At 41.0% G+C, this 14,469-nt stretch overlaps 1 protein-coding gene across 2 annotated transcripts in view; it reads right to left on the bottom strand.

Moving 5' to 3' along the window:
- Window positions 1-9,613, bottom strand: part of LOC108233732 (notch receptor 1) — a 43,419-nt gene extending 33,806 nt beyond the window's left edge. Inside the window, exons 1-2 of one of the 2 annotated variants that reach the window (XM_017412373.3) lie at window positions 9,250-9,613; window positions 8,622-8,703 (exon numbers count right to left, since the gene is read on the bottom strand). In XM_017412373.3, the coding sequence (XP_017267862.1) occupies window positions 8,622-8,703; window positions 9,250-9,307 (140 nt within the window). In that variant the 5' untranslated portion in view covers window positions 9,308-9,613. The remainder of the gene's footprint in view (window positions 1-8,621; window positions 8,704-9,249) is intronic. The other variant, XM_017412372.3, reaches the window with a different exon arrangement.
- Between the last annotated feature and the right edge of the window lie 4,856 nt (window positions 9,614-14,469).

Genomic DNA, 14,469 nt, shown 5'->3' with positions numbered 1-14,469 from the left:
ATATATATATATATATATATATATATATATATATATATTGTTTTTCTAACATTTTCAGGCTTAGCTCACATATCTAGTTGGACACTTTTGGCAGAGTTGGTACCTGAATAGCCACCGTTTCTTTTTTTTCTGTGCAGAAAAATGAGGAGCAAGACGAGAGGAGAACGAAGAGGGCCGATGAGTGGGTCTATTGTTTCTCCTCCCCATTCAGAGCTGACCACGGGCCAGGCGTATTCAGCTGTTACACCTCCTCTTTCCTCTCATTCCTCCCCTCTTTCTCCTCTCAGTCTCTCCCCCCCGCCAAAAAAAAAAAAACCTTTGAATCTTCCTCAATTCCTGAACTGCACCACCATTTTTTTCCTCATTACTGATTTCACTTCCTGTCTTTAAAGCCAAACAGTTGCTGGCACCCACTCCTCCTTCTCTGCGTGCCTCCTTTCCCTCCAAAATCAGCTCACGCCGCTGCTGAACCGCCTCTTCTCATTTGTGAGACATCGTGGTCAGATTTATAACCCTCCACTGACCACTTTCCTCTCCCCCTGAAACTTTTCTTCAAAGTTGCTCCAAGTGGATCTTCTACTTTTTTTTTTTTTTTTTTTATGTTTGCGGCCAAAAGTAGGCAAAAGCGTAAAATCCAGAACACACACACACAAGGAGCGGGACAAAGATCTTTTCTTTGTGTGTCTGAAAGAAAAGAGACTGGAACAGGTTTGGTTGGGTGAAAGGCAGAAAGGGGCAGCCGGTTCAGATAGAGTCTCTTAGGCCTGATTCTTCACCTCAATAGAGGTTCACTGGCAGCTGCAATTCACTATTCCCTAAAAAAGAAGAAATCTCAGTAGCTTTGAAAGTAGTATCTGCCTTCATAAAACCATCCAGCGTCTCACACCAAGGCCTAGAAGACAAACAGACGGAGCCTCTGCACCCTTCCTCCGAATCACATGGACTCTCTATCCAAACACAGTCTGGTTGAGGTGCTAACAGTAAGTCAACTGTAGCACACGCTGGGCAAAGAATGCTAACAGTTTGCTCTTTAACTTGCCAATGCCCTGTCAAATACACGCTCGGCATAAAAAAAAGCTTTTACGGGCATCAGATTAACTGCCCTGATAAGGTCCTGAATGTATAAAATAGGTGTGCTAGACAAAAGATATTCAGCGACTCCTTTATGGAGACTTTTCGGAGTTTAAAGCAAACAGAGCAAAGCAGCTGCTTCAACAAGAGAAATCTGCCATCCTGGAGAGCAGGATAATCTCAACAGCAGCAGGTAAACTGGGCTGCTGGAAAGGTAAATAAAGAAGACATGAAAAGAAGGGCACAAATCAGAAGCTGAGCAAATATCAAGTGTTTGGGAGGTATCGTATAACTGCAGTACAGCAGTGGAATTATCTCTGCGGTAAGACCGATACTGTTATTATCCTTTCTGTCATCCCGCCCAGTGGTCCTCATTGTCCTCCTCGGCGCTCACTTCTGGCTCGTCTCCTCTTCAAATGCTGCCGCAGTCACCCGTGGCAACCGGTCTGTGGCTCGAGCCGGCAGCAGATGTTGTGGTGACATCTGACCCTTGGCCAGGCGTCACTCTGAAGGGGTTTTCCTTACAGTGTCGGACCAACCTGCCATCTGCCATCTTTCGGAAGGTCACACACAGATGGAGAGATGGACTATGTGGGCTACACACGTGTGAACTGTACACAAATAAAAGCCCAAAGAGGGTACACAGATTCAGGCAGCTGCATGGGGCTCACTCTAAATGCTTTTTAAGAAGCTTAGTGAATTAGGTTGCCCATTTATTCAATTATGGTGCCATGTAAAGCTCTGTGAGACAAAGTCTGTGTCTGGTTCCATTCTGTCAGCAACATTATAAATATCCATTAATTCCTTTTTTACAGTCTAAACATGACCAATATTTAGGCAACAAAGACACCAATGTAAACCTATAATTTACTTTTAAAATCTAATGATTATTACAGTGTAAGAGGCCATTTCAAGAGCTAATTTGAACAACTTTCCTACTAAGTTTTATGCAATATGTGTATGCAGTCTCAAAGTGGGTCACTGAATGTATTTAAAAAGACTATTTATAACTGTGCAGGTCTCAAAAAGAACTGCGAAAAGGCAGCAAAAAATGCTTTCACTATCATAAGTCTAGTGTTTTTCTTTGTTATAACAAAATAGCAACAAAATGTGAGAAGTTTGTTGTAGTTTTCCCTTTTAAAGTGTATAGGTTGTGCTATTTTTATTTTAAAGGTCAAAGAGGCATTTCACAAATTTTCACAAATTTTATTTAGTAAAAGAGGGGGCAAAGAAGCTTTTGTTGATCCAGGAATACTGCAAAAATATCACAACATAAGGACACAGTAGTGGCCTGATAGTATGTGTGTGTATTTAAACTCATAAAAGTACCACAGTACCTAAAACCCCTTTATGGTAGAATGGTGTTCTCTACTCGGTTGAGCAGTCAGTCTATTTTTTTTTAATTGGCTGTCTTAAGTCACACTTCTTACAAGTTGGTGGTAGGAATGCACCATAAAGTTCTTCGCTAACACCAGTAACCACCATTAAAAGAAGAAGATTTGTGGAGGGATCTCAGTGAACGATGGGGGCAAATTATGTTCAGCAAAGTTGTCAAGAAGAGGAACGATATCTTGAACTTTCTACGGAAGCTTCTTCTTCTTCTTCTTCTTCTTCTGCTTCTTCTTCTTCATTCTGCTGTTCCCTTTTCAGGGGTTGCCACAGAGTCATCCTCCTCCATCTAACTCTTTGTCTCTAACATCCTTCTGTCCCTCCTCTGCACATGTCCAAACCATCTCAGTCTGGCCTCCCTGTGCTGGACTTCTGATGACCTCATTCCTAATCCTGTCCATTCTTGTCCCTCCCAAGGAGAACCTCAACATCTTCAGCTCTGCCACTTCCTGTTCTGTCTCCTGTCTTTTTGTCTCCAAACCGTCCAACAAAGCTGATCTCACCGCTGTCTTGTAAACCTTTCATTTGACCTTTGACCTTTGCTGACACACTTTCAACGCAAGCAATTTAATAAAACATCAAAAAGAATAAGAAAAACCAACATCATGCTGAGCTCAAAGAGTTTCCTAATAGCAGCGGGACACATCTCCAGTCTCTCATTGAGAAAAAGACGGAATATTCAGATCTGAGCACAAGCGTCCTGACAGTCTCACCGCTCACCAATGGGCGCTTTTTGAAAAGACTATTGGTGTCCTCGCTCCGTTTGAGGGGTTAATACAAAAAGTAAGCTCCTCTGATTCTCAAACACTTTTTCAAAGTTATTATAAGTATCAGCAAGTACTCAAATGTAAGTACTTGTACTTGGTTTGGAAACAATGTGGCATCAGTGCAACCCTGGTACAGATTTTAGAAACATTTTCCACAACGACAAACCAACAAATTACTTTATTGTTTACCTTTGTTTTCTCTCATAGAAGCATTGTTTTTGCAGACAGATTTTTTTGACAGTAGTTTTTACACAATGTGTTTTTTAGGTGATTTCAGCCAAAAGTCAAAGTGGGTTAGTGGAGCATGTTTGTACCCCGTACTACTACCTCCTGTTTCCCAACCACTACTACTTCTCATTTCCTGGATGTTTGCTTCTGTGCCTCAGCTAAGTCCTTTTTAGTCTTGTCTGATCTGCTTTAAAAGCTTTGCCCAAGGGGAGAGGGGGCCTCTCTTTCCTCCTTTCCTCCCTCTGTCTTGCCCTCCCTTGTGCTTTCCCAGCAGCATGTTTAGTGGCTAACCACAGTGTCAACTCTAACACCACTGGAGGAGAAACCCTACACTAAAATGCACATTCAAATCTAGCTGCTATCACTCAATTTGAATTTAGTGAAATAAAAATAGCATTCTGTACATTCTCCGTAGACAAAAACCAGGGTTGTTGGTTGTTGTTGTGGAGTTGAAGCCAAAGTTACCACAAATCCCCAACTTGTTGGGAAAAATTACAAGGGGGAGACTCTCCAAGCTCCTGCCCTTTCCTTATGTTCATCACTCATTTCCTTCCTCTGTAATCGTGCAGGAGAGCTGACCTGACCGGCCCACATCTGGCAGACTTCATTAGAAACCCTGTGCATTATGGACGCAACCCATGGGAAAGCACAAGCTCCCCCAGAGACCAAACACTTAGTGTGTGAGTGATTGTTCCTTGAGAGTCGGAGCAGCTCTAATGACTTCTGCCACTGGCTGCTTTATGAGGCTGGGAACCACTTAAAGGCTTTCCGGGTGTCTGAAGGTGTAGCTAACACTGGACCCTCAGGTTGTTAGTGAATGTTTCAACTTTGAGCCAGAGCATAAAATGTCTCATCATTACATCCTGTCGGCAACAAATGACTCTTCTTACCTCCATATACCTGACCAACATGTTTATTCTTTATGGGTTCACTGTCCAGTGTGTGTACGGCCATTCACTGGTTACATTTTGGCACTGCTGGTATAACAACACATTTTCTTTACCCACTTTTCTGTGCAGGATCGTGGGGGAGCTGGTGCCTATCTCCAGCGGTTACCATGCAAGAGGCGGGGTACATCCTGGACAGGTCTCAAGTCCATCACAGGGCCACATAGAGATCCGTTTATTATTGGTATATTCAAACATTAAATCTGCCTTTATAAATATCTAAAAATTATCCCTGGATTACTTTACAGCTTAAAAATGAAACAGCTTGAATGGTTGGTATTCAGTGTTGCCTCAGATGAAAGGTGATTAATGTGAAGGAACTGAGGTGATATTTTTGAATGCAATGTCTGATATAACCTACATACTAACTTAAAGCTATAATGTGTTTTTTATGTTCCAATGCACAAACAGCAGGACAGCAGGTGAGATAAGAGGAGTGACTGAAACCAGAAAACATGGAGACAACATCAGTGACGGCATAGAATGACCTCAACTATAACCACATTACAAAATGACACATCATTAGATTTGATTTTTCCTGATATTGCACAGTATGGCTTGCCATGACTTCAAATAAACGACAAAAAGTGGCTCATATTCGAAAAGCTCTAGCACAAACCTTTTGAACATGTTCACAACTCAAGCAACGACACACAAGGAGGCTGAGAACGCTGTGAAAATCGCAAGACACTCTGGTGATGTTCAGGAGTCCCTCGTGAATGCTGTCCACCAACTAGTCCCAGCCAAGAGAGACACTACCTTTCCAATGCTCCTTATATTAAGATTTTTTGATTTTTTTATGTTTATTTGCGGTGGAAATGAGTCATCCATCTTGTTAAAAAAATTCCGTGTGTGAAGATTTCAGGTAAACTCGAGAAATATCTTTTCATAGACTTTGAGTGTTTGTAAGAAAAACTCTTCGTGGATTGTTTTAATGTACTTCAGCTTGAGTCTTTTCATCTAAACTAAAAATATTAAAAGGTCAGTCTGACCACATCCAGATAATCAGATTTTAAATAATGCCCTTGTCATGTTGATGATAATGGAGCTTTTAACTCTAAAGGAAATTGTCATGCTTCTCTTGTGACTTGATTGCTTACAAAATGTTTCAAGACAAAGACATCACACCCCTTCTTCTAAATATCCTATGAGTGGCTTGTTTCCGGCAGTGAGAGTGACTGAAAGCTAAAAAGCACACCTGGCAGATGAAGTTGATCTGGTTTTGTGTGAAGTTGAATGGGCAAAAACCACAAGTAATCATGGGTATTAAAAAGCGTGCTGCTCAGTGGATGAGTGCATGACCTTCATAGTTATTATGCTACAATCTGCAGACAGGTGGTCCGGCTGGAAGAAAAGAAAGGAAAAGAGGAAGTGTGATTTGGAGCACGCAGAGCACCTTTGTTTCATCCACACACTCATGCTGAATGTCAGTGGCTGTGATCAAAGTTTATGTGATTTGTCTTGGCATATGCCAAGCAGGGAGGCTCGAATGTCCCTGAAGTTCCCCACCACCAAGTCCCTTCTTTCAGCCAGAACTCGCCTCTCAACAGGCGGACCCTCGCCAAAGGGAACCTAACACTGGCGGCAGCGGCCATATAAAAGCGCTGCGCTATGTGCTTCTCGTTGTGTGATGATATGATCAGATACAGCACCTTTTCTTCCCTCAGGCCACTCCGAGGCTGCTTCCTGACTCTGAATAGAAGTGCATAGAAGGGGTGGGGGGAGTGGAGGGCATGAGTGGGAGTTAAGATAGACTCATCTGACTGGAGCAAACAGAGGTGCCATTGAAGAATGCCCAGAACCACAGAGACAAGGGCTCACTTTCATTGAGGTGGATGTATACTGTAGCTGGGACACATACCGGCGAGGAATTAATGGCTTTGATTGTTATCTGAGGCGTTGTTTGCTCAAACTTGGAAGAAAAAAAATCAGCAGATCCTAAGTGCAGGATTTAGGTTCTCAACTTTTCAGATCCTAAATGCCTGCTGCTCAATTTGAAGCTATAAATCTCACATTAAAGCCTTAATATAAGGAGATTAGGCTGAAGAACACTGCTGGAACTGCAGGTGTTTCAACCATGCTGGTCAACAATTCACCTGAATAAACAGCATTTAAAAAGTGTTCCCAGTTCTGAAACAAAATAGCAGGAAATGCCAACCTATTGTGGGGACGATGGTTTTATTTGAAACACTTTTATTTGTTTTTTTATTTTTTGGTTCGTGACAAATTTAATGATTACTACAACCAGCACACAGTTATTTAGGTGAATGAAACATGATGATGATGACTTACAGCTGAAACAGTTTACCACAAAAAGTCAGAAGATTTTACAATAAGTCCTGGTTTACTGTATGTTAGACCTTGTTAACAACCAGATCAACTTAAGACAGCTCAATGAATGCCTTTGGCGCGTTCCTATACACTTAAGCAACAGCTTAACTTCACAAAATGCAACAGAACCTACTCTTTTTTCCACCATTTTACTGTTTTAGTGCAGTCTAATACATGGGTAGCTCATTCAGGTCATTACCAAGCTGTATGTTTTCATCCCTCATCTACGGAGCAAACTTAAACCCCAAAAGCACCTCTGCACATCACTCTGCTATCATCTGGCTGCCAAAGGAGGTATGTAATCTCTCAGCAGCATCCTTCCTCGCCGAACATCAAGCCAGTCTGACATCTCTCATCTCTCTGAGCAGAAAGCAGCTCTGCACTGAACTGCTTTGATTCCGGTCATCCTTTGTGCCGCTGGAATCTGCAAGATATTTTCCCTAAGCTGGACTGACTCAGCTCTATCCCTGTCTTCATAGTACATAAAATGTCTCTTCCAGGCTTTCTGAAGACAAATGTCAGTCTGGATGTCCTAGACATGAGAAGTAAATGATATTTACGGTATGTCGAGCAGGCATCATTGGTTGATTACGAACGCTCAACATGTTTACTTAACCTCTGCATAACTCTGGAAAGAAGAGAGGCCAAGAAAAACACAACTCTCATTGCATGTTTTCATTGTGAAACACAAAAATACCATCAAACCCTTATGAATCTTTTCATGTCTTGAAACAGCAAACTGCAATGTTTTACCAGAAATATTCCAGAAAATAATGATCACTGAGAAAACCTAGACAAAAAAAGTTCATGTAAAAAAAACAAAGTGAGGCTAAATGATCCAGTATCCAAACTTTGACAATCTGCTAAATCCTTAACAACATCTGAACTTTTTCCTGCCCATCTGATGCCACAGCAAGAAGAAACACAATGAGAGCGAAGCATTGTGTGCCCGCGCAAACCTTCTCAAAACTGCTACGATGCCCATCTCCGTGTATAATTGGAGACGTCTGAGGAGTAGGACGGCGTAAGGGGCACAATGATGGCTTTGTGGCCCGGTGAGGAGGCGGGGTGGGTGACTGAGGGGTGAATACATGACCGGGCCAAATTAAGATGTGGCGGGGGGCCAAGATGACTGCCCACTTGTTGCTGTCCTGAAGCTTTGACCTGACCAGCACAATCATCCAGCGGCCATCCACAGTAGGTACAACTGACTGCTGGATGACTGTGCTAGTGTGGACACACAGCCAAGAAGGCAACAGTTTTTTAAAAAGCATTTTAAGAACTGAAAATATACGTTAAAACAGGTGTAAAAACCTGTCTCAGTTTGAGTTGAAAAACATTAAGTCTCAGCCATCTGTCTTGGGCAATCAGAGAGGGAGCACTGAGGGCCATTGAGAAAAGGACAAAATCCCAAGAGATAGGAAGGGGGGGGGAGTGGTAGGAGGACGGGGTCTGAGGGTCTCTCTGGGAAGCCTCACCCAGATTAGTCACACAGAATTAATCGCAGCGCAGAACAATGGTCGCCGAGCTTCTGGCAAACCCAGCTGTCGCGCCGCGAAAGAAAAGAAAAACAAGATCTAGGGCTGCGAGAGTTTGTGCCGGACAGAGCAAAACGTGGCAGTAACACATACTCAAACCCAGTACCTCACAGTGACCCCTGTCCTCATCAGGGTCCACTCATTTCTCTCTCCCTCTGTCTCTCTCTGACCATTTGCCTCCCAGAAATAGCACCAGTGGTGTGAGCACTCATCACTTCAGAGCCTTCACGTGTCAACTCAAAAAGCTCTGAGCCGTTTCAGACGCTACAATCCCAGATTCCAACTCCTCTGCGCAGGTATTCAGCGTGATTTACAGGTTAAGAAGACAAATGCAGACGTTAAAAACTTACTTGCACTCTCCATTGCCATCTGGAGTGGCTTCACACCTCCCCTGGTTCAAACACGACTCTGTGGGCATGGAGCATCTTAGACCTGCAAAAGCAAAGTTTAAATACATGTGTGCTGTGCCAAAACTCTTTAAAAGTTAGAGTTTATTTATGTTATTGAACTCTTTTGAGATAATGACGCAGGTAGTACTCCACAAATATGAAGTCTAGCTGTGACTTATGCCACCTCAAAGTGTAGTTTTTGTGCCCAGTGGTTTGGAAGAAACATGCAAAAGTATGAGCTGTTTGGAAAGTAACACAGCTTTGCAATTACATAAAAAAAAATTCTGTCCTGGATCCAAACTGCAGAGACTTGCCTTTACACATTAGTGAGAAAAGATTTTTTTGTGTGTGTGTCTGTTTTCTGCAACAGCATTCTGAGCAAAGAAAAGTGGGTTCATATTAAAGGTTCATCATAATGGCAACAAGTGCAAAACATCATAAAAGTCAGCTGACTGAGTGTAAATGTGCAGTAAACTTTAGAAATCTCTACAATGTGTGAAAAGTTGGCAAGAAGGTCAGCAAAAACATGTGAAAATCTGCTTAAAGGGGTAAATTAATGCAACTGGAAAAAAAAGTCCGCGCCACTCACCTCGTGTTATTCCTATCAGCGACAACAGGAAAGTTAGTTTCACAAACAAAATATGCATTCCTTCTGGTTTAAAAAGATTGTACAAATCCACGTGGGTTTTCTCATAGATCCGATATGAAGTCTTCCTCGTCAAAAAGTAAAAAAAAATATATAAATAAATAAATAAATAACCCAAAAGTTTCAGTTCATCCTTGAGTAGATCCACGCAGAGAGTAAAAGTAAAAGCGGAGTCCCCAGCATGAGGTGTTGACACTTCAAGTCCCGGGTTGGGAATGATTTGAGAGGGACCAAAGTCTCCATCCGCTGTGGAGGGGCGTTATTCTTCCACCGACGCACCAACAATCACAGAGTCGCTCCCCAGACAGGCACAAGCTGTGCGACTTGATGAAGAGATAGCAGGTAGTTTGTTTTTTGAGCTCCCCCGGCGGTTTTCCGACGTAGTAAATGCTTAATTAGCTAACACTTCAGGCTCATCAGCTCAGCGCGAGCGAGGCTAAGGAAGTTAGCCACTGTTAGCTCCGTCAAGATGCTAAATAACACTAAATCAATAAATAAACGCATGATTATATTTACACTAAAGTCCTGAAAAGATGGGGTTTACGTTTAAAGTTAAGCTTAACTTTCATTTTTTGAACTTGCTGTGCAAGTTAGGCTACTTTTTTCAACTTTTAAAGTAATTTGTTAGAATATTTTTGTAGTTTAAACCGCTAACTAGCATCGTGATACACAAGCTAGCATCGGAACTTATTTCTGCCCATTTTGTTTAGCGCACCTGCACTGTATGTATTTATTTTTTATTAGTTTAACGTTAAATATTATTTATATGCAAAACATCCTGTTATTCAAAGTCAAAAGCAAAAAATAAAACAAAAAAAGCAAATAAAACAAATAGATTTCCTGTAAATTGAAAACATCGTGTATGGAAGCCCAAAGAGGACATGTTTAGAAATGTATTTTCTAAACGCTTTCTCTAAAAAATGACTTATTTATTATGTTTTATGGCGATAATGACTTATCTTGTTATATCAGTATAACAGTAGTCATTTTTAGACATATCAGCTTCATTATCTCAAGATAAAGGTTTATTTATCTTGCATTTTATTACTATGGTAACACTATTGTACCTCAGTATATTATCAGTAAAACATTTTTTGGATGCATACTATGTCATGTTATTTTTGATGCAATATAAAAGAAAAATAAACTTTTCTTAACTCTCTGAAGAAATACAAAAGCCTTTTAAATATCAGGAGGTTCCTTTCATGGAAGATACTCCTATAACATGAGGTATGTGATACTAACACAACACCATTATTGACTAGATTTGGTTTTAATCAAGGGAATTTCCATCCAGGACCTTGGATTTGAGGACATTCATCATTCCAGCTCATTTGTATCCTTATATCACAACATGACAAATACTGGGAACCATCCTGTCAGCAGTTGAGATCTTCAACACTGATAAATAAATGCTGACATACATTCAGGCTAAGTTTTCTCTTGGCAAGTCTACAGTGTCAGCAGAAGCACGTCCCATTAGATGGTTTGTGAACAGAGTCTGAGCAGCTTCACACAGGTAACAGATGTCCGAAAAGAATGCCTGATAATACGTACTTGTGTAGTTTTATTCTAATGTAATCAATCATCAACACTGGAAATATTAAGATAAAATATGAAAAAGTTACATTTCAAAAATCAGCTTTTCTAATAAAACCAAAAATATTATACTTCTACTTAAACCCGGCTTTCCCATAAAGACCTCAGAGTAACAAATGAAGAGAATCTGTTGAATTGATTGAAACTGAATTTAAAAAAAGTAAGATGTGATTTTACATATAAAGCTCAAATTACTGGTTTAAGGACATACTGCTAAATCTAGAATTACAGTTATACAGTCGCTGATTTTCAGCACTAGTTTGAAAGTAAAGTTACTTAGAAAATCTACATCAGGTATGTTTTTATTAACTGATCTGAAGTGAATAAAGCATTGTAATGATGTAGTTGGTGAGAACTCCTTCCTCGCAGCAATAAGGTTCTGTGTTTGAAACTCAGCTGGAGTTTCCATGTTCTCCCTATACTATGTGAGTTTTTCCAAGTTCTCTGAATTCCTACACTGGAAGCCTGTCCAGGTCGTGCCCTGCCTCTTGCCCTTTGACCTTTAGTTTTGGCTGGGATTTTAGGTTAATTTTCATGTCAGAACCTACACTGTAAAAGGTATTTCCATTTCACAGTAAAGACAAACTCAATAGGGCACAAGAACTGTTGAGTTTTCATAAACATTCTTTTCTAATAAGTTATTTTAAAATGGGAAGAAGCACATTCATGCAACAAGGATCAAAGGGGTAAACGTTCTTGTTAACTATGTGGTAACTGTTTCTTTCGCTGCCAAAACCTCATTTGTTTATTGAGGCACTGAGTGGCATGTTGTGACTGTGCCAAGTGATTACAGGTAAAACATTTGTCAGAAAGACAGATGTGGGGTCTCTTAACCCCTGGAGGCAGGCAGAGCACTGAGAGTACTGGAACCAATGAGAATAACAGGCAAAATGTTAAACAAGAAAACAAGATAATGAAGGTCACAGCAAATGAGTGAAATGTGTAGATTTAAACAAGTTTATTTACATAAAGATGAAACTATTACAGTCAGATTGAGGCACATCTGGTTGTTATCTGACTATATTTATCACATTAAGTTCACAATCAGCTTTTGTCAATTAAACAGAGTACATAACAGCATTAACATTTGTAGACTGCTCTTTGGTATGCTGGTGTAGTGTGTGTCTGGTGAACGCTTCCACTTCCTGGGCTTGGATTTCGACCCAGTTATCGTCCACATATCTGAAGCAATGGCTCAGTGTTGTTCCCTCAGAGGAGTTCAGGGCTCTCTGCTCCACTTCCTCCATGTAGAGATTGAGTTAGACTGGAGATCCCACGGCACAACCATGCTTCTGTCTGTAAAAACTGTCATTATAGTTGAAATAAGTGGTGGAAAGACAGAGGTCCAGCAGGGTGCAGATCTGGTCTGGGGTGAAGTTGGTCCTGTTGTTTTCTGACGGTTTCCATTGCTTCTGATCTGCTCTTTGGTATCATCTTTGTTCTCCACAGGGATGTACAACATGAACAGATGGTTGGTGATCCTGCCTAATGTGTTAACTGCTACACTTTAATTCAGGCTGTTTAAGAGTTTACCCTGAGGTTAAACTGAGCTGTTTATCAAAGTCATGCAGGGACGTCGCTTATTGAATAATTTGAAACTGTGAGCTCTGTGAGGTGAGCAGTTCTCACATTTAACTACACCGCAACAAAATTACAGCCTGTTTATCTGCACTAATGAACAAAAATACACATACTCTTCATTTTTTTATGCTTAACAAGAGGTGTCTTACACTGACCTGTTTCACCATTGTGCTGCTGTTATTTGTGGGAAAATGAGGGAAACGTGTTTAATGTATCACATTGTGATGTGGGGAGTAAACAGGATTTGTGTTGATTTCCTTCTCATTGTGTTGATCTGGGGGGTTGAGATCTGTCGCCTCTCCACCAGCACAGATGGAAGGACCTGTTCTACTTTATTAGCAGAAAAAACAGAGACATCTGCTCAGGATTGGATCAATTAATACATCATAATCTGATTTTTTGATACAGTGGCCTGCATCCTGAGGTGTAACTGCAGTTCCTGCTGTCCACATTTCATACTCTAAATACTGCGTGTGGGCAGTAATATAGGTTTTATTGTCATATTCCTTGTTTTGGGCTTTTTTCTGCTTTTTGTCACATCTGTTTAAAGGCGGCTGTGGCTCAGTGGTTAGAGCACTTGTCCTCCAATGAGACAGTTGGAGGTTTGATTCCACCATTATGCTACATGTTAAAGTGTCCTTGGGCAAGACGCTGAACCCATAACTGCCTCCAGCACTAAAAGCACTGATTAGACTCTATAAAATGACTTATTAAGATTAGCTTTGTAGAGATGTAGTAGAGTGCTGTATGAATGAATGTGTGTGTGGATGAGGGCACAGATTGTGTTATAAATCACTTTCAGTAGCCTGGTGGGCTAGAAAGGTGCTATATAAGTACCATAAGTACCATTAGCATTTACCTGGTTCTGAGTTCTGATTGCCACACCTTCTCTCCCTCAGAATATAAATAGTGTTGTCCTTTATCATTGTATTGATCCTATAACATGTGGTTTAGCTTTTAAAAATATAAATCACCACATGTGCCTCAGAATTTGAGCCTGTATTTAGGTCCTCTCTCCAATCACAACCGTCTTTTATGATATTTAAGTCAGCAGTTATCTGCTTTGGTTGCAAAATAAGCACAACATCCACCCCAATTAAGATGGCTTCATTAACTAATCTCCATGTGGCTGTGGGCAAATTTTCAAAAATAGATCAGATGGGGTTGACTCCAAAACTGAATCAGTTGTAGATGCAAGTCCTGCAAAGATCTGCATCAAAACTGATCCAGTGGTTCATGAGATATTTTGTGAAAGGCACAGGCAGAAAACATGATCACCCTTTCTCCTTGGAAGAACAAAAAATAGTAGGCTTCTAAAGCTCACAAACGGCCACAGAACCTCAGACTACACCCATATAAACCGCTTGCATGACTCTTTTTATGTGCTTTTATATATTTTATTGGGAGGATTCATGGTTGTGTTGACTGTTTAACTCCTGACAGCTGCTGGTGACATATTCTAAAGTGGCTGGACACCAATGTTCTCTTGATGCCAAGAAGAGTAAAAAATGTTAATGCTGCTTTGCATAAAAGGGTCCTGTGTTTGAGCGGAGTGTGGGTGGCCGCCCTGCAGTCTGCAGTGGCAGATGTGGTGTGTAAAAGAACGAGTCTGGACACGTTCATGCATCTGACAGCCGTGCAGCTTTGGTTCGAGTCAGTTAGACTCTTAACTGTACAACTATTGTGATATAGCTGGAGGGGAAACTGTAATTACTTGGCTTTAGAAAAAAATGCCGTCATGTTGTAGATGATTTGTGCAGCAGGTGCTTGAAAACTATTGGCTTCTTGTAAAATTGTTCTCATTTGACACCCGAAGACAGGAGCAGCTTGTTGAGGCTGTTGTGACACCTGTCCATGTAGGCTGTGATAAAGCTCTCTAACTGGGGAGAGCTAAAGCAAATAAATATTGTACCTGTCAGGCAGCTGTCAGTGAGGTGTTTGAAACATTATAGTGAAAAGGCCTGACAGTTTTCCCACCTGTAC

This window comes from Kryptolebias marmoratus, linkage group LG1 (genome assembly GCF_001649575.2).
Source record: "Kryptolebias marmoratus isolate JLee-2015 linkage group LG1, ASM164957v2, whole genome shotgun sequence".
NCBI classification, from domain to species: domain Eukaryota; kingdom Metazoa; phylum Chordata; class Actinopteri; order Cyprinodontiformes; family Rivulidae; genus Kryptolebias; species Kryptolebias marmoratus.
This window is presented reverse-complemented; position numbering and strand designations above follow the sequence as displayed.